General features: G+C 39.6%; 1 protein-coding gene across 1 annotated transcript in view; it reads right to left on the minus strand.

Moving 5' to 3' along the window:
- The window catches only part of LOC109474375 (beta-1,4 N-acetylgalactosaminyltransferase 2-like), a 35,170-nt gene extending 14,952 nt beyond the window's left edge, over window positions 1-20,218 (minus strand). The window contains exons 1-9 of the mRNA XM_019774667.1: window positions 20,098-20,218; window positions 18,117-18,236; window positions 15,556-15,662; window positions 15,225-15,280; window positions 13,505-13,685; window positions 4,967-5,051; window positions 3,481-3,673; window positions 2,743-2,883; window positions 2,534-2,654 (exon numbers count right to left, since the gene is read on the minus strand). Of these exons, the coding sequence (XP_019630226.1) occupies window positions 2,534-2,654; window positions 2,743-2,883; window positions 3,481-3,673; window positions 4,967-5,051; window positions 13,505-13,685; window positions 15,225-15,280; window positions 15,556-15,662; window positions 18,117-18,236; window positions 20,098-20,099 (1,006 nt within the window). The 5' untranslated portion in view covers window positions 20,100-20,218. The remainder of the gene's footprint in view (window positions 1-2,533; window positions 2,655-2,742; window positions 2,884-3,480; window positions 3,674-4,966; window positions 5,052-13,504; window positions 13,686-15,224; window positions 15,281-15,555; window positions 15,663-18,116; window positions 18,237-20,097) is intronic.
- Window positions 20,219-20,463: the final 245 nt, after the last annotated feature.

Genomic DNA, 20,463 nt, shown 5'->3' on the forward strand with positions numbered 1-20,463 from the left:
TTAACGTATTTTTAGCAACTAACTGCACTTTACGGCTCTAAAGTTGATAAAGTGTTAGACTTTACATATTTATGTGGCTATAACAATTAAGAGAGAGAATAGAGTATAGGATTGTTAAAGCTTAATGTTCCCTCCATTCCTACAAAATTGAAAGCTCATATCAAGAAGCAAAAACTTTAGTTTTAAAAGTGTCTTGCGTTCTAGATCAATGTTGATCTGCCCTAATGGCCGACAAATGTTCTTTTTTAACCCTTTATCTTGTATACTGTTTAATTTAGTTTTCCTGATTTAACAAAGAGGACGTTGAAAACACGCACGGTACATCCCTGATTCACGGGCTATTAGTAAATCACATAGCAAGATATTTGATGGTACATACACGAGTGTATGATGTATCATGGAAAAAAAAATTAACAATAACGCTTCGACTCTCTCCTGACCATGTCGTCTGTAGTTGCACGACGCAGCTACGCAGATTTGCCCTGGCAGGTCATGTTGTTCTAAGTAATAAAAACTGTCAAAGATAGATAAAGACACTGCTCTTGCGGGGACTGCTCTAGTGTCCAACATGAGGGACAGGGGTACTGGAGGGATTTTATCAAATGTACATTACCGAATTTTTCGGAGGCATAATGATGATAATAGTTTCAGTTTCAGTTTCAGTTTATTTAAGAAATCGACTTGCATGTTACAAAAAGTCACATGAAAGACGTCGGATTTTTACAATCACTGCAAGTATCCTTGACTATCCATTAAGATAAAATGACAGTGATATATATGAAGATTTAAAATCTAGACATAAAACATCAATTGACATTTACAATCGTAACAATAATAGATTCATATTTACAGATTTGCATGTAAAATCCTATACCACTACGTAGAATGCTGAGACAATAACTTCAATGCACGTGGTATAAACGACTGTTCATGTCGTTTCGTTCTATTGAAAGAGGAACGTGGCTGTTTACTTCGTCTTAAGTTATATGTGCTTTGAGGCGGAACACATACAAAGTCATGCAGAGGGTTGTCTGTGTCATTTACGATATGTCATGTTACATATATGATAGTGCTCAAAGTGGCAAGGTCTCGTCTCGAAGACAAAGAAGGCAGGGATTCAGCAGGGATTCCTATAGAGCTTATTCACCACACGTCATCATGACGTTACGACCCCTCATGTCCCGTGCGACGCCATTTTGGGGCTACAGCGCCTACAGCGAGTTTCCAAGCATTGAAATGGCCGACAAACGTTAGGTAAACTGTCCTTTGAGAGTTTACCACCACTCATACCTCTCGTTACAGGAACAAAATAAAATCTGTTGGGATTGACCCGTTTTTGTTGAGTTTTGATCAGTCTGATCGAGACGGCGTCTACCGCCAGCGGAGTCCATTGACGCGACTTAGCTTCGTATTTGGTACTGGGCCGAAGTTTTTACACACAACATCGGTTCAAACCCTCTAAGAGTCTGAAAGCGTTGTATCAGGATGTGTAGAGAGTGTTGTGGGACATGCAGTTGCGTGGTGACAAGTACGTTGTAGTCGGCGATACGCAAAAGGTCGCTATTTTGGAACAGCCCCGGACTGTGTCTGGATAATAACAAACAAATGCGGGGCCATCGGCCGCCGGCCGCCATCCTCAGTCCGCACTGCCGCGACTGTGGCTGGACAAGGTGAGTGTTACAAGTTGCCAGTGCCCTGTTCTACATGGACATTTACCACTGAGTAGCTTCAACAGATTTAACGTGTCCATGGCTATCCACGTTGCCATCTACAGGGGGCGATCTACAGGCCCCTACGCCAGGGTAAAACACACCGATTTCTGATCAGCAAAAAAAGATAAAAGCCGATCTTGAGAACATGAGACGTGGACATGGAGCCAGAACAACCCCAAGGACAATGTTACTAACAAGAAGAGTGTTCAAAACGTAGATTGTGGCCCAAAATGCGCAACTATCGCCAAGAGTTTGCATAGCGTACCATAGCGATAGGCACCATGCTGCACCCCCTAATGGCGGACAATGCTCGCTGCCGGAGGAAGAGTCACGTGACCATCTGTGGTGAATAAGCCCTATAATCCTACAACAACGCTTCTGGACATTTTCAAGCATGTCTGACAAATGCTTGGGCAAACCTGCCCATACTGGACTTGCATATTCTAACAAGCATATTCAATCAAATAATAATGGTGATTATGATGATGATACGATTTTTTTCGTTCCGTAATCGTTTTCTTATATTATCCCATTTATTCAGAGAAGGAATTAAACTGATACGACAAAAATTTGCTAGGTGAAGCTTTCAGGTGGCATCCGCCATCTTTCTCATCTATCCCATTTATATTTTCCCCTTTTTAGATTTTAAGGGTCTATAGCTAACTCTGTTCAAAATTCCAAATGGTTTTTAATTTTTGCCACGATTGATATTTCCAGACCTTTCATGTTAATAACGGTAACGTTTATTAGAAAATATACAGAAATTGTCTTTCATTGTTATTCCGTCGTTAAAAGTGCCATTCAATGCAATAATTACTCACCTGGGAAATTCTTGATTTCTTGATAATGTTCTGGTTTCTTCTCAAAACAACTGTAAGTGTCATTCCCAAGTACCCGCAAGGTGTATACTTGATGTTTTCCTCCTTTAAACGACCCGCTAACCTGTTAAGAAAGTTGATTTGTAAAAGGGTGAATTAGGAACGAAAATGATCAATTTTATATCTTCATTAGAACAAATCAAATGTCTTACCAAATGATAATCAGTCTTGTCAAGAAGAGACACCAAGATTTCCAATTTTGTTCCTGTTGTAAAGTATTGGTCATCATCCATGTAGAGAAAGTACTCGGTTGAGACTTGGGATAATCCAAGATTTCTTCCAGCGAAGTAGCCCTTAAGGCGAAAAGAAGAAAACTGGTTGTCTATTAAATGATTGAAAAAAAGTTAACCGTGTGAAAACTCGCAGTGAGAGAACATCCTTATTTATGTGACCAGAAAACAGACTAAGAATGAATTTTACGACATTTTCAACTACCCAACATTCAAGCTGTAGGCGTGCTGAGAAATAGAATTCCTTTAGTTTGGAAATGGCTATTCTGAAAACATTACCACTATTTACATGTATAAGACAAATACTGTCAATAGTACAAAGATCTGTTATCAATCAATCAACCATTCTCCCACGGCAATCCATTCACATTTTTTCACATTAGGCTGCATACATACCAACGACAAATGCCCAAATGCTACAATACGATTGGAAATAGCCAGGTGGTTATTACTTTTCTAACTTAAAGTACTTTTTAACAACAGCTCCCCGTACACCAAACTTCAAAAACTGTGCCAACAAATGATCGAGTTATAACGTGTTAACCTACATGCGAATCCATATTAGGCCCAAAAAGATTACATATTCTCATTGACAAAGACACAGTAAGTGTTACGATTCAATTATGAAGGCGTATCAACTATTGAACAGATAGTACTCACCGTGAATGCAGGCATCATGTAATGTATAACATTCTCATCCAGGAAAGTCACCATAGTATTATTGGGTGTGTCGTCAGCAAGGATGATTTTTGTCCCCGGATAGAACTTGTTAATTGAGTCAATGAGATACCTAACTTTATGGTATCTTGAAAAAGTTTTAACAACCACGGTAACTCTTTCCTGAAAAGTTCCTAAAAAGATCAAAAATAGTTTAATACTTATTCAAACACCATAAAATCATTAAAAGCTAGCTTTTTTTGTTGCTAGTCCTGCCTTACCTAGGTAGTAATTTAAAACCCGGGCAAAGACTGTTACAATTAAAAGCTAGACCACAACTTTACTTTCAATACACATTTCTTGACTCGTAGGCATTAAAACACGAAAGTATTTTTTTTTACCTTTCACACAAGTTAACTTTTTTGCTATTTCCCATTTTGCTTTTTGCTAGGTCCCTTCACCCTACATTGAACCGCGACGGGGGTCGACATCGTCTACCAGATACCTTTGACCCAGTGTTGAAGTCACACTTCAAAGAAGCCACGTGACAAGCTTCACTGGGTTAGTCTACCGAGGAAGACCAGAATGGCTGGTAGAAAGCTCTAGGTTAGAGAATTTTTTTGTGTTGGAACAAGAGCTTTAACTTTAAACATGTAACTACCAACACATATAAACTTTCATGATAGCTTTTGCTATTTCTTTCATACCGTCTTCTTTAATTCAGGTATCGTCATATTAAAACTAAATACTAATGAATGAGGTATAACCCACATCATTGAAAATCTACCTCCGTCACCGTCTTTGAAAATGGTATTGTGTTTGTCAATCCTTTTTTCATGTCGTGCAGCTTAATTTCATCCTCCCATGGCAGGGGCAGCGGCTCCGAATTCCTTCTCCACCCCTTACCCCTGCCGAATAAGCCCGCCTTTTCTACTCTGCGACCCCAGGAATATTAATATTCCTGGGGTATGAGCTTGCCTTATTTGGCATGACCCCATTTCTGACTTGGGCGGGGACGGGACGTTACCCTCCCCGCCGGCGGCTCCGCCGCCGCCCGGTGACGAGCCCGTTGAGAGGCCGTGCGGGGCAAAGTCACCGAGCCGCCCCCTCTTTTTTTCCGCGCCGACACCTTCCCCGTGCTCGGCGGGATCCGCGCGCAGCCTCCAGCACACGTTAGCGCCCCGCCGACGCCCGCAGCGGCCTGCATCGCAAAAGTTCTCTTCCCAAGACGACGCCATGTTTGTTTTTATGTAAGATGTAAGAGCCGACATGATTGGTTCGGATAGCTAGCGCAGCTCATAAATATTTAATGTAAAGTGCGTTGAAGATTTTCTCTGTGATACGTGATTGGCTGAGAGCGTGTCCCTGGAATCGGGTCGCAGAGTAGAAAAGGCGGGCTTATTCGACAGGGGTAAGGGGTGGAGAAGGAATTCGGAGCCGCTGCCCCTGCCATGGGAGGATGCTTAATTTTAATTAAAAGAAAATCATTTTACCTTTTCTGTATAGCCATGGTACCTGTCGATGCTGAATGTGTATTGGGATAGTTGCGTGAAATTCCAGGTAACGTAGGCAAACTAAAAAAAAATGTTTATTAAGCGGAGATATAAGTTTAACTAATTGCCTTATATATCTGGTACAAACGTAGCAAAGTCTGTGACAATTATGTTAGCTCCAAGTCAGTTTACCCCCAAGAGTTTGACCCTAAGACTTACATCCGTGAATAGTTTCTTTAGGTTGCTAAGCTCAGGTTGCTCATTGAGTAAAGGGACTCTTTTTACACAACCAAGTCTTTTATTCAGCCGACGGTTCAGTAACAGTCTATCACCTTTCTCATGGCAATTTCTCATGGCAGGGGTTTCACGCGCGGGTTCCACAGAGCCAGTCTCAACGGTAAATGTTTTCTTAAAATAAGAAACAGTTTCACTGGGACTCTTGTCCGAATGTGATAAAATCCGCACTGCATAAACGCCAAGTGTTGTTGTTGTTCTGTTTACAGGGCTAAAATGTGTGTACAATAAGCCTTACGGGCATAAATACTAATTCTAGAACATATTCATATTATCCAAGCAACTAATTTAAACCGGCCCTAGATCCCCCATTATAACAAAATAGAGACTTGAGTCTGACAGATTTTTAATTTCAAAGCAAATTTTTCAACTTCCAAGGCCAACTTCCAAGGCCAAAAATTCCAGAATGCCGCCATCTTTAAAAAAAACGTCAAAGATCGAGATTTTTGTCTTGTCTACAATCTAATATGTTTTTTTCAGGTAAATTGAATTTGTTTTTACTACAATTGAAATACCATGTTTGCAAGCATGTCAGGCCGCGTGAGTATGTGGATTTGGTTATTTAAATCCGCGTAAAAACGAACTACGATCTTCAAGGCCACCCACGAAGAAATTGGTTTATATTTTTGAAAAAAAGTCTTTTTTTTACTATTAGGCTAAACCCACGTTAAAATGGGCTTGAAGTAGCGGGTTGTTGTGAGTTTACTGTAAACGATAGCGGGTGACCCCAGATGGAACGGACGTTCGGTTAAAATGACGTCATATCAAACAAGATTTGGTTCAAAAAAAGGTTGGAATATTTGGGCCCAAATGTCACCACCGTGATAGGTTTAAACTATTTCAATCCTATGACGCACATAAGAAAATGACACAGTTTTGATTGAACAGTAACGTACTTCATGCCTTTTTTTCATGTTTTTTTCCGTACCATGACACACTTTCAAGTTTGCACCGTATAAAGTGTAGGTATATTTGCACCTTTATAACCAAATAATTTTTATCAGAAAACTGCGTCAATCCCCATGAAACACTTTTCAAGTTTACAATGTTTCCAATGGCATGCAATGTTTAGACTGTATATTCACACACTCATGTTGGAAAACTTTTGGCATCCCAGACGTGTATTAACCCGATTACATACTTTAAAGTGTGTACTATTATTATTTGTTCACTATATCCACGCAGGTTTGTAGTTATACCTAAAATCGCCACGTGAAAACAGGTCATCGGACCTGAACATCTAACCGGTGAGAAATAAGTCACAGATTTTGGTCTTCAAGTGTGACTAAATGAGTAGGAAAGTCATAAGCGATTTGAAAGCAAATTAAGGTGTAAAAAGCAACTGTCTTCTTTTAAGCGTGCGGCCCCAGCGACCCGTTTCATTTTATTTATTCATGCAGGGGTAGCATATCACCAGCGGTTGTTTTCAACGCTACCTGCACAGAACAATACATACTATAATAACAGAAAAAGTTAAAGAACTAACTTAGGTACAATTATAATCATCGTGGTTAGAGAAACAGGACAAATTAATAACGTACAGAAAACAAACTAAATAAATATGACAAATGATGTACATGATATTGATAATAGAACTAAATTTGCAAATCAATGTTTATGTTCAAAATACAAAATAAACAAAGAAATAATATTAACTACTGAGTGAAGAAAATGTGGTCTTATGGATTTTGCAGGGTTTTTTTGCATTTCTGACGTGAGGAGGAAGCGAGTCCCAAAGTACTGCACCGGAACAAGAAAGCGATCTCTTATAAGATATTTTTAGTCAAATGATATTTCTGAGGCCTTAGAAGTATGTTAGCACATGTGTGCCTCCTGTCGTTCTTCATTTTAATGATGTCATCGAATTTTCTTAATGCCATATACCTCAATGCTAGGAGTGTGAAATCTGTTAACCAGAGTAGGAACAAGTTGGTACAGCTCACCAACCTGATACACCTTAATGCTCCGGATCTTCTCGCAATTACTGAGACTTGGTTGACTTCTGATGTGCATGATTTAGAGGTTATTCCCCCTGAATTTGTTACCTATCGCAAGGATCGTCATGTTACTCACATTAATAAGTCTGGTGGGGGGATTCTACTCGCTGTTAAATCTTCAATATGTAGTAGTCGTAGACTTGACCTGGAGCCTCAGGATGAGATTCTTGTTTGTGAAATCCGTCCTCCAGCTATGGGCAAAATTGCTGTTATTCTTTGCTATAGACCTCCCTCTGGTAACTTGACAGCTTTTACGCACAACCTGGGCTCGACTTTAGAGTTCGTGAACAAAGAGTATAACATGTGTTGTGTCCTCGGGGACTTCAATCTGCCTCGAGTCGACTGGGCTAGTTGTGTAGTGTTAAACGAGGGCAGGGAAGCCGACTTTTGCAATATGATTAATAACTACTTTTTAAAACAAATCAATCATGTTCCTTCAAACCCCACTCGCAACCTGTTAGATCTTGTGTTTACGGACTTCCCAGAGAGGTTCTCTACGATCAGGGAACTTCCCGCTGACTTTGATACTGACCACACTGTTCTCGAGTTCTCTCTCCGCTGTCGTATCCAAACTAGGCAGGAGCTTCCTCGTAAAGTGTACAACTTTAAACGGTCTCAGTGCTCACCTAGAGTCACTGAGGCTATCAGAGTCAGTTATTCACCACCATGACATCGACTCTGCCTGGGAAGCATGGTCTTCAGTCGTTCAGTCGGCTGTTGACATGTTCGTGCCCAGTCGGAAGCTCAAGGTATCAACATCACCTCCTTGGATCGACGGCGAAGTACGCAACTTGCAGAACAAGAAGCGGACAGCGTGGAAAAGGGCGAAGAGGTCAGACTCCCCCTCTCACTGGGAGAAGTTCCGTAAACTAAGAAACAAACTGAAGAACTTGTTATCAGCTAAGTATAACAAATATCTTGTTAGCCTCTCTTCCACTTTACAGGAGTCGCCGAAGAGATTCTGGGCTTTTGTACGAGCAAAGTCAAAATCCAGGTCTCTTCCGACTGACGTCCATCTCAATGGCACGGTCGTTCAGTCTGCACCTGACAAAGCCAATATGTTTAATGACTACTTTTTCTCCACCTTCTCTGCACCTGACCCTAATGTTATCAAGCCCGACATCGACGTGATAGTTGATGAAAGATTGTGTAATTTGCTACTTGCTGTAGAATCCGTGGAAAATGTGTTAGTTAATCTCAACACTAGTAAGGCTGTGGGTCCGGATAACATCTCTGCACATGTTCTTAAGGGTTGTGCCAAGACTCTTGCTCCTTCCTTGACCTTGCTGTTCAATAGATCACTATCCGCTGGTTGTGTACCTAGTAGATGGAAGGATGCAAACGTACTACCAGTGCATAAGAAGGGTGACAAAGAGAATGTGGCCAATTATAGGCCAGTATCCTTGTTATCCCTGGTTAGCAAGGTGATGGAACGCTGTATGTACAATCAGTCGATTCCAATGTTGAGAGGGTCGCTTCACGAATTCCAACACGGGTTTATTGCCGGCCGTTCTACCACCACTCAACTTGTAGAAACCTACCATCAAGTAGGATCCATACTCGACAAGGCGGGGCAGGTAGACATGTTATTCTTGGACTTCGCGAAAGCGTTTGACTCCGTTTCCCACACTTTGTTACTCCAACAAACTTCAGATGTTTGGTTTCGGTGGTAACCTCCTGGCGTGGTTTACCTCCTACCTAACAGATCGTCGTCAGCGTGTGGTAGTGGAAGGCTGCCAGTCCAAATGGCTCCCGGTGACATCAGGTGTTCCACAGGGCTCCATTCTTGGGCCCTTTCTCTTCCTTCTGTTTATCAATGACTTACCTTGTGCAGCAACTCAATCCACTGTAGCACTCTTCGCTGATGACTCTAAGTGTTTTAGGGAAGTCAGCAGGCTAAATGACTGTGTTAAGCTGCAAAATGACATCACTGCTATGTACAATTGGAGTCTTACTTGGAAGATGTCTTTTCATCCTTCCAAGTGTAAACTTATCCGTTTAACTCGCTCTAAGAGTCCTATTGTGTACTCTTATCACATGTCTGATACTACAATTACATCTGTAGACAGTATGCCTGACCTTGGGGTCATTGTCCAGTCGGACCTTCAGTGGAACAGTCATATCTTAAAGATGGTAGCCAGGGCCAATTCTATGACTGGTTTCATCAAAAGAACAGTCGGGTTAAACTCTAGCACTGATGTACGCAAGGCACTGTACACCACATTGGTGAGAAGCATCTTAGAATACTGCTCACCTTTGTGGTCTCCTCAGTCCCGCAAACTCATGTCCCTTGTAGAAGGGGTGCAACGGCGGGCGACTAAATTCATTCTAGGAGCCCACTCGAACACCCTGACCTACAAGGAACGTCTCTCCACCCTTGGTCTGTTGCCTCTTGCGCACAGGCGTGAAGTTTGCGACGTCATGGTGTTTATTAAGTCTAAACCAATTGTTCACAAGTATGTATCCTTCCCTTCCAGACCCTCTAGATACCTCCGATCGCACATGCTTACCCCCATTAGAGTAAGGACATCAGCCTTCAGCTCTTCTTACATACCAAGGCTGGTCACCATCTGGAATCAGCTGAGTCCTGTCCTCCGTAATATTGGGGTTCAAGCCTCTGAAATGTCCAACATCTTGACATTCAAGCGATCGCTTGTGAGAGCCACGTTTATGAGATTTGACACCCAGTTCAATATCGACGTTCCCTGCTCCTGGTCCACATCTTGTGGATGTGCCTCATGCACTGCTTTAAGGCCGCATTAGTATCATACTTAGCTTTTTAACCTGTACATAATGACATTTGATAATTTTTGTACATAATCAATTCTGTGTATAACTTTTACCGAATTCTATATTTCATGTCTACTGATTTTTGATGTCTTATGTCTAATGTTTATTGTTTGACTTGGTTCCGTATTGTTTTGTATTATCATTTCAGGTTTGGGAGGACAACTTGTAAAGGCGTTGATACACCTGTTTTGTCCTCCCTTCCACTTGTTTTTGCATGTGGTAAATTCAAATAAAGAAATAAAGAAATAAAGAAAGAAATATTGTACTGCAAGCGAGCTTTTGGTAGCTGAATCCCCCCCCCCCCTGTGTGCTTAGTCGGGTGTTGTGTGTGTGGTTACCGGCAGATGTTGTGAATAGTTGAGAGATGTGTTCCGGTGACATTCCATTAATTGCCTTGAACATAAAAGTAGCATTGGCTGGCTTGTGGTGCTGTGCTACCGAGGTCTAGCCTAAAAGGTTTAGCTATTTAGATAAGTGCGTAGACGAGTCTTCACAATGCCCGAAAACCCTAAGTAATTTCAGGTTTTGTAAAGTTGGATAAGGCTAGAGAGGCCGAGTTCTTCAGGATGAGGATAACAATGTGCGGGCACTACCGGACACTAAAGTTAACGGACGAGCCAGCCTGGAAGACCAGGTACCGGCGGGGGGAGGGGGTTACCCCATAAATATATAGTGTGAGTAGGGTTCTTTCGCTTCTTCGAGTGGCTCTAGTTTATTAAAAGAGGGGCATTTGATAAATACAAATGTTACCAGCGTCTTGTTGAAAACAAATCTTTCATCGACACCGAACACACCCTCTGTGGAACACCCCTCTGTGGCAAAAAAGTGGACCAATCTCATAATACCACAAACACACAAATGGTCAACCCGCGCTACCATTTTCAGACTCAAAGGGGTGTCCGGAGGCCGCCAATAAAATTCATTTTCACGCCCGAAAACACATATACAATAAGAACAAAAGAACGTGCACCATCTACAGCCCAATAGCAGAACGTATACCGAGTCCCAATTACATCCGTCCACCCCAACGCGAGATACAACTGCGATGATTTTTCTTTTCTCTATACCTAAAACCCCTCTTTGCAAACCCAACGAGACGTGGACGACACCCACAATACTTAATACACGCCAAAGTTTAAAACACGAAACCACTTTCACACTCAAAGGGGTGTCCATACGCTGTCAAAGCGCATAATTTTCTCGCTCCAGAAATAAGTCCCAGAAATATCCGTCCACCCAAGCGCGAGAAACAGCTGCGAACGTGAAAATCTACATCTCCCACAAAACCCAGCTTCCGCGGAAGGATACTAGTATATCCTCCCCCGGAGGTAAAAATAAGTACCAAAATAAATCGTTGTACACTGTGCTAGTTCTGCGCATGACGATTTGCTGGTCCCTCCCCTTACAGTATTGCTAGCTCTGTTCTTTGGGCATAGCAAAAAAGACCCATTTTACACAATTTTATAGTGGTATATGCCAAACTATGTCTCAAGTTCATTTCGCACTTGCGTAAGACACATCTATAACAAATTTCAGGTGCTTTGGTTTTAATACAAGGGCATAAAAGCATTTTGTCTGGAAAGAGCAGAAAAACTTATTTTACACAAATTCCAATTAGTGCTTACAAAAAATGTGAGTATAGTTCTTTGGGCATACGTCTAAGGCACTCCTATACCAAATTGTAGGTCATTTGGAGGTAATATTAGGTCACAGAAGCCAAAAATGTACATTTTTGTCTGAAAATAGCAGAAAGGACCTGCTTCACACCATTTTCAAGTGATGTATGCCAAAGCTGCAAATGTCATTCTTTGAATCGAAAAACTCAAACCGGCAATTACAGAAAAAAAGCACTGCTTAACTACACGATTTAGCCTTCAGAGAAGACTCTTGCTGCCCTCAGAAAGGCTACGAATAACGCTCAACGGAGCTCGGCGCAGCACCAGCGACTACTGGCTGAACCTCTGCCGAGGCATCCAGCTCTCCGCTGACTATGGCATCATTCCTACAATGTACGACAGCATGAAGAAAGCGTCCCAGCATCACTAAGACTGCAACTCTGAAAACAGCCTCTTGTGTCACTATGACAGACAGACGAAAGCTGATGGAGAGATGGGCCAAACAATATCAAGAGCTCTACTCAAGAGAACGTCGTCAGTGCAGCAGCAGTTGAGAACACAAACACCCTACCACCTATGGAGGAACTATATTCTCCACCCACCATCGACGAAATCAGAAAGGTCATCAACCCCCTGGCCAGCTGGAAAGCTCCTGGTAGTGATGACTTTCCTCCCGAGGTCGTCAAAACAGGCAAGAGCACCGCCCTACATCACTGCCTGCACGAGCTCCTACTCCCGTGCTGGAAGGAGGAAACGGTCCCACAAGATATGTGCAACGCTAGCATCATTACGCTCTATAAGAACAAGGGAGATCGCAGCGACTGCAATAACTATCGAGGAATATGCCTTCTCAGTACTGTTGGAATAGCCTTTGCTCGATCAGTACTCAACCGACTGCAGAAACTCGTAGAGCGAGTCTACCCCGAGGCACAATGCTGCTTTAAAGCAGAATGATCAGCCGTTGACATGGTCTTCTCATTAAGGCAGCTGCAGGAGAAGTACCGAGAACGGTGGCGTCCGCTGTACGTCGCCTTTATAGATTTGACGAAGGCGTTCGACTTGGTCAGCAGACAAGGCCCCTTCACCCTGCTAAAGAGGATTGGATGTCCCCCAAAGCCATAGAGGCATGTGCAGCACGGTCCAGTACGATGGTTCATCCTCGGATCCCTTCCCAATCAAAATCCTTCAAGATAGGCATCTACATTGTATCATTATGGTAAAAACTAACTCAAAATATCCCTGTCAACGTAAGTGACAAGAAATACACCAGAAGATAACAAAACTACAAACGATTTCATGGAGTAATGATGTCTACGGCTTTCTTGTTATACATGTAGTCCTGTCTACTACTGATGTTCATCCTGCTGCCTATTCTGACAATGTTACTGAAAGACAAAAAGCCTTTCGAACATTTTAATACCCAGCATATTTAATATCTAGTTCAAATCCACAGATGAAAAAAAAAGCGGACAAGACAAATGATCTATTCTATAAGGTGTGGCTGCATTTTATGAAATATTACAATACCTAAAACAAAGATTGCATGGAATCATGTCGAAACAGCAGCCTGTAAATTAAATGTACCTATTATATCTAAGGGGGGAGTTCAGTGCAATAAAAAGTAAACAATAACATATCAATTATAAATCCCATCCTACTTCTACTTTGTCCCTCAAACGACCAGAAAAAGGAAGGTCAAGAGACGATGTAGGCACTTAGGCACGTAGGTATAACCTGTGTGTGTTCCTATGCAACCCTTGATTTTCTTTTAAAAAGACTTTAGTAATCTTTAAGCGATTCTTTGCTAAGCGATCTTTTTTGGAATGTATATACGTACCTTTGTCAAACACGTTGGTATCAAACTCAGTATTGTGATATACTATTTGCCGGAGTTGAAGATTAAGAAGAGGAATAGTTGCCGCCTTGATAGTCATGTGCTTGGTTCCTTTCCCATTAACATGTACATGGTTGTACGTGGCGAGTAAGGTAAAAATCCCTTTTTCCGCTGAAAACTGCACCTTTAAAAAGCATAGATTAACGTTGTTAAAATACCTAACAACGTTAGGTACGTTTGGATAAGATTAAAAACATTATTGAATGGATTTTATTTTGATGTATTAAACACATGCGGTACATGTGTGGGGAAAGCGAAATACATGTCGGAATCTATCAATTTCTATGTTTGTCTGACACAATGACGGCGATTTTTGTCTATAAAATCTGTTCGACTTATATGTTTTAACAACTTGGGATTCATTCCTTTTATGACTAACTCTGGATTAAATTGTTAAATCTCTATATTTAGATAACGCTACATGCAACACTTCAGAACGAGCCTTTCCGGTTTTGATCTGCATATTAGCTTTGTGTAAAGGAGAACAATAAACATTTTTTTTTAAATCTCGATTCTACAGACATATTGGAGCATAATACAACTTAGTTCAAGAGTTTAGTTAATTAAAGAAGTCATTTACGAAAGACGGGGGAGCCTTAGGGTCGATCTATCCCCTGTTGGCGACACGGCTTTGGGGCTTATTTATTACTTCACTATATAATATTATGGAGTAAGATATTGTTTTACTCCAATTTTGATGCCTAATAACCTCTAAACGGCTTCTACCAAAAGCAACAAAGGTGGTGACTTTTCCTAAAATATACCCGGCCACAATTTTATATCAGTAAGCTGATTTGATCATTTCTGTGTCGCCACGAAACAGACGCCATATGACGTCAGAGCTACTAATATAGTCCGCCATATTGGATTTTGACCAATGACGTCATCAAATTAGCATATTCTATGCATATTAAATGATTTAACATAAAATTAGCATATTCTATGCATATTAAATGATTTAACTTATATTTAATTATGTAAGATGTTATAAATGTTTGAAAAGAAGTGTAATTTAAAATAAAACTCAGAAAATTTTTATGTTTAAACCAAAATTACTTCTATTTTTAAAAAAACTGCCTGCTTGAAACCCGTTGCCATGGCAACACAAAAAATATCAACTTACTAGTATTAAACTAATATGAACTTTTTTCCAGAGACATTTTAGGAAAGGTCTCCAAATTTGATACTTCAAGCCGTTTAGCCGCTATCTGAGATCAAAGTTGGGCCTCAAAGGCCCCTTCAGTCTGAAATGGATTTAAAAATCGGGTATTTCTTCTTGTCTTCTTTTCTTCACCAAAAAATAGAAAAAGTTCAAAATGTATGATTTTTCTATGTAATGTGGACACAGAGGTTCCCACATCAGTTTGCAAAACAATTGAGCTGGTAGCATGTTGATCATTTCTAAAAATTAGCAAAAAACTGTTCTGGGGTCCGCGCGGACCCCAGGTCTACAGATTAATCAGTCCGGGAAGGTGTACTGTTGAGGGTTAAATGTACGTAATATGGTGTTTATATGTTTAATATGCAACTCTACTGTCATGATTTACCAAAAAATGACTTCAAGACTGTTTAATTGTTAACGATAAATACTTTAATCATCATCATCATACCAAAATACTATCAATACTACTTATCAAGAGAAATATAACATATAGGCATTTACCTTTTGCTCAACATCAGTATAATCCTCTTGAAAATAGTACCATTCAATTCGTAATCCTGGAGATTGATGAGGGAGGCAGTGTTCGAATACTCTATCTCTCTTTCTCTCTCTCAGAGGGAAAAGAGGGAGATAGAGAAAGAGAGAAAGATGATATTACTTATTATGGTAACATTTGGAGGTAAATACTTGTATGTAACTGTTCTCACATGTGCACGATATGGGAATCAAGAGCCCATCTTTTCTACAATGGCAACAAAATCCCAATGTTGATAGGCTGGAATGACTACTGCACTATTGTAAAATTTAATTCATGAACAATAAAAGAACATACCTTTGATTACAATTGCCCGAAGAGGTCTTACGTAAAGACCAGAGGCAGGATAACTGATAGGCGAGTTTCCGTCCACATAGTTGTACAGGTCTTTGATGCAGATTTGTCTGTGTGATTAGAGTAGATTGTTCATTGTCAGATGATGCCATACTCCACTATTAGAATGCATTTTTTTTATTTCCCCGCAATGATAAATTTTGTAAGCAAGAATATTATGCTGTGTACAATAATCCCTATTTAACCCTATCTAGACGGGGGGTACAAGTGCCCGCGCCAAATGTGATGTCTGATAGCGTCGAATTTGATGACTTCATTGACCATATCATTAGATCAGGTACTTTGCTGCTATTTTCCTAAAAATGGCATCACTACTAGTTGATTTTTGTTACTTAAAAAGGTTAATACTTCTTTTCAAACATTTATAACATCTTACATAATTAAATATAAGTTAAATCATTTAATATGCGTAGAATATGCTAATTTGATGACGTCATTGGTCAAAATCCAATATGGCGGACTATATTAGTAGCTCTGACGTCATATGGCGTCATAATTACACCAAAGTTATTAAAATTTAATTCTTTTACTACACCATTCTCTGAAAACCTTTATATCAAATTTTTATTGTATTCTTTTAGGATTTATATTGAAAAAAAAGGATTCCCGAAAATGTAATGTTGACAATCAAATATGACAGATGGTTTAAATATGCAAGACGCCTTTTATGACATTTTTGGTGTTGATATGGGCAATATATGCTTTAGTAGACCTAAGTTCTATCATTTTTTGTAAATTGTAAACCATTGTTGTATACTATTACATCACGATTGTCAAATTTAGGCCCAAATATTCCAACCTTTTTCCGAATACAATCGTGTTCGATATGACGCCATTCGAACCGAACGTTCGTTCGATATAGAGTCACCCGCGGCCATTTACAGTAAACTCTCTACAACCCGCTACTTCATGCATCCTTTTACATGGGCTCCGCCTAACATTAAAAAATCCACTTTTTTCACAAATACAATCCGATTTCTGGACAGCACACCTATGCCGACATTTTGTAGCAGATGTGTATCATGTAACGATGTCACTGCCGTCAATATGGATGACCTTGAATATCGTAATTCTTGTTCACGCGCATATAAATAATCCTATCCACTTACTCACGCGGCGTGACATGCTTGAAAATATGGTATTTAAATCGCAATAAAAATAAATCCAATTTACCTCAAACATGTTTTAACCCTCAACAGAACACCTTCCCGGACTGATTAATCTGTACACCTGGGGTCCGCGCGGACCCCAGAACAGTTTTTTGCTAATTTTTAGAAATTATCAACATAGTTTTTTTTTGTGTTGCCATGGCAACGGGTTTCTAGCAGGCAGTTTTTTTCAAAATAGAAGTAATTTTGGTATAGAAGTAATAGAAGTAAAGTTTTATATTAAATTACACTTCTTTTCCAACATTAATAACATCTTACATAATAAATATAAGTTAAATCATTCAATATGCATAGAATATGCGAATTTGATGACGTCATTGGTCAAAATCCAATATGGCGGACTATGTTATTAGCTCTGACGTCATATGACGTCATAATTACACCAAAGTTATTAAAATCTAATTCTATTACTACACCATTCTCTGAAAACTTGGTAGACATACGATGAGTGCATAAAAACATATAAAAACGGAAATAAGGTAATGTATACGAACGCCAGTGTATCCATTATGATCGAAAGCCGGATGGGGTCCGCGCGGACCACAAAAGAAAATCAGATATAATTTTTTTTTATAAATGGTAGAAACGGAGTTTTCTGCACTGTATTTAGGGACAACTTTGTGCGCAAAATACTAGTCTTGACAAGGAAGCAGGCCAATGGGCCATTTACTGACAGATTTAAATTAAAAAAACACTCCGTTAAGTCATTTCCATCCCACTCCCCCACAAAGAATAGGGAAAACAAGCTGGGGCAATATAGCCGCAGTTCAATCTTCGCAAGTGTGAATCTGTTGTCAAGATTCGAACTTAGCTTGTCAATACAAGACGAAGCGTAGAAGTGCTAAAGATGAGGAAACGTTTTTAAACTTATAGACATCCCTGAGTAAGAACAATTAGTGCTAAAATGTTAAGTTTTTTAGTTTTTTTAGAAATGAACGGCTGAAAGAAAATTAAAAACAAAATTCCGACGCCGGGATTCGATACCACGATGTACGGAGCAAGACAGGCCGCCAGACATACACACACACCCGGCTGAGTAACAGGGGACATGGTCTGGCATCATCGTGATAGCATGGCTTATGAATGCTTTCTAAAACGTTTTAATGTAGCAAATACCGATCAAACATGCCATGGCAATGTACCTACGTGCGTTTAAGACAGACGGACAGACACAAAAGCACGAATGCCTCTGAAACCTTGACCTTCTATGCGAATGTACCAAAATATCTACGCCTTTCATGTTTTAGACGAAATCTAGTTCAAAACAACTACCAATTAAAATCGTTTACTGACATTAGAAACCCAATATAATATATATACTCAAAAACAGTTTACCTTCTTTCATACCGTGCCAAACTGTGTCTTCTCTCCTCTTCTCTAGAATCCCATTCTTCATTGGTATATTTGTTTTTGATTTCCCTTCCGTTACACGCGCATGTTCTTTCTCCGATAGTCCTAAAAAGGTGAATACATTTTGACTAATTAATTGTTGTTATAAAAATTAACTAATGGTTAATTTGAATAATAAAATCACATGGTAGGTGATATGCCATTACAGCAACAACGTCGATTAATCGTAGCGTGATTAATAATTATAGGGTTTGTTGTCTACATCCTTAAAGCACATGTTATAAGATATAGCATTTCTTTTTTGACGAGCAGAGATTAGCCCTTTGCTAACTTGACAAGAAACGGCATCGTGGTGTTCCTATAAACCAAGAGTATTTCGACCTTATCGCGTCACCAGTTATATCCTCACATTCAGGAGACAGTAAACTAATGTAAATGGATTATTTTTATACAGATGATGAAAACTTTACACATAGATGAAGCGTCTCTGGTACAGTGTGGTCAGTTGTATGCTAAGTCATTGTTATTTCATTCCGTGTGTGTCATTGAGTATTTTTTTTACTCATGTTCTTCAACATCCCTTGTAATTTTGTATTGAATTTCTTTATTTGTAGACCAAATGACCTGAAAGTTGGTGTGGAGTTAGAGCTAGTGAACCAATACCGTTATTTTCATCTTTTATACTTTTTTTTCCATTTTTTGTTTGTTTTCTTGGCCTTTTTCGACATTAATTGCTTTTGGGATCCAGAAGACCTGGTATTACGCCCAAATGATCTAAAAGCTAGTATCAGTGTGTTATTAGAATTATGTCATTTTGCATGGAAACGTAACACGTTATCGTTAACATCCCCGTTTACGTCTATTCGAGGTACCCTAATCAAGTCTTTCTGCTTTGTGACTCCGTGAAGGGAATATACCTCCTTTAGCAGTATATATTGTGAATATAAACGACAATCGTTTCTCAATGAATAGATATCCCTTTATTTAGAAAAATCAAAACTAATCCAAACAAATGCAGATTGCGAAAAAAAATTGCCCTTTTAACTGCCTATTATTAAAAACAAAAGCTCAGCGTCTGTTTTAATGGTTCGGATAACTAAAAAATCATGCTAATGAGGTGATAAATTACATAAGTCATGTTGATTGATGTTCAATTTCAATTAATTTCCAAATGTGGCAAGTATGGAATTCCCAGCAGTTACAACTATGAAATTATAATAATTTCCCATTAATTATGCAAATTAGGTCTGAATATGGATAATATATATCCTTAGATCTTTTTTTCTCGTTCTTAATTACATGTCACAAGTGTTTCATAGTCCTTTCATCGAACAAAGCAGGTTTATAGAATTCCCTCATTAATTTTGCAAATAACCTCCTGATTTTCATAATTGTCATTTTGTTATGTCAAGCATCACTTCAGCTACCTACATACTAAAAATAACGACGATCTGTCAACCGGTTCTTGAGTTATCCTCCTTCGAAAATTTTTCAACAAATGCTACTGCAGTTCCAGAACAAGCCGCTAGGGAACTCAAACTTATGTCACTTCTTTCCTAGCCCAAGAACTATCTGTCATCCAAAATTCGTAACCCTAGCATGTTCAGATTACGACATATCAAGACCGGAAATGCTGCCGCAGTACCATGGAAAGCCGCCAGGGGGCCCAAAATATAATTTTTTTTAACTCTCATAAAGACCTTCCCACCTACCAAGTTTCTTGACAATGCATATTTTAATATTCTTGAGTTATGCTGTTCACAGACAAACAGACGGACAAACGCTACTGAAAACATACCCTTCTTGGTGAAGGTAAATATGAGTAGATTTGTCCGACCTTTTTCTTCGGACCTTCCATCGAATAAGAAAAGGTCATTTAAAAGACAATCTAATTTGAGATTCAATTGAGATTTGAGAAAAAATATAGTGATTATTACGGTATGCAGCATGCTGTTTTTATACTTACATAAGGACCTCCTCATCATGTTGGACAGGGATATCCTTTTCCTTTTCAGCACGCACTGTTCTCAGAATTTGAACTTTTGGTCGAACTGGGAGTATTTTCTGTTGAAAATTAGCATCCCATACAAGCCAAGCTGTACAGCAGCTGTGATCATAAAACCAATAAAGTATATACGAATGGGTTATCCATAGACATGTAGCAAAAGACTGTTGGTCTGTAAATGTAAATCATACCATACCTAACCATACTAGAAGAGCCAATCCAAGACTAGTAATACCCTGATTCAATAATACCCTATTAAAAAACCAGCAATAAATATTTGTCTGTTATGGTCTCGTTTTGCAATAATGCAACGTTAAGTCTCTAGAT

This window comes from Branchiostoma belcheri, unplaced genomic scaffold, assembly GCF_001625305.1.
Source record: "Branchiostoma belcheri isolate BF01 breed outbred unplaced genomic scaffold, Haploidv18h27 scaffold305, whole genome shotgun sequence".
Taxonomy (NCBI): domain Eukaryota; kingdom Metazoa; phylum Chordata; class Leptocardii; order Amphioxiformes; family Branchiostomatidae; genus Branchiostoma; species Branchiostoma belcheri.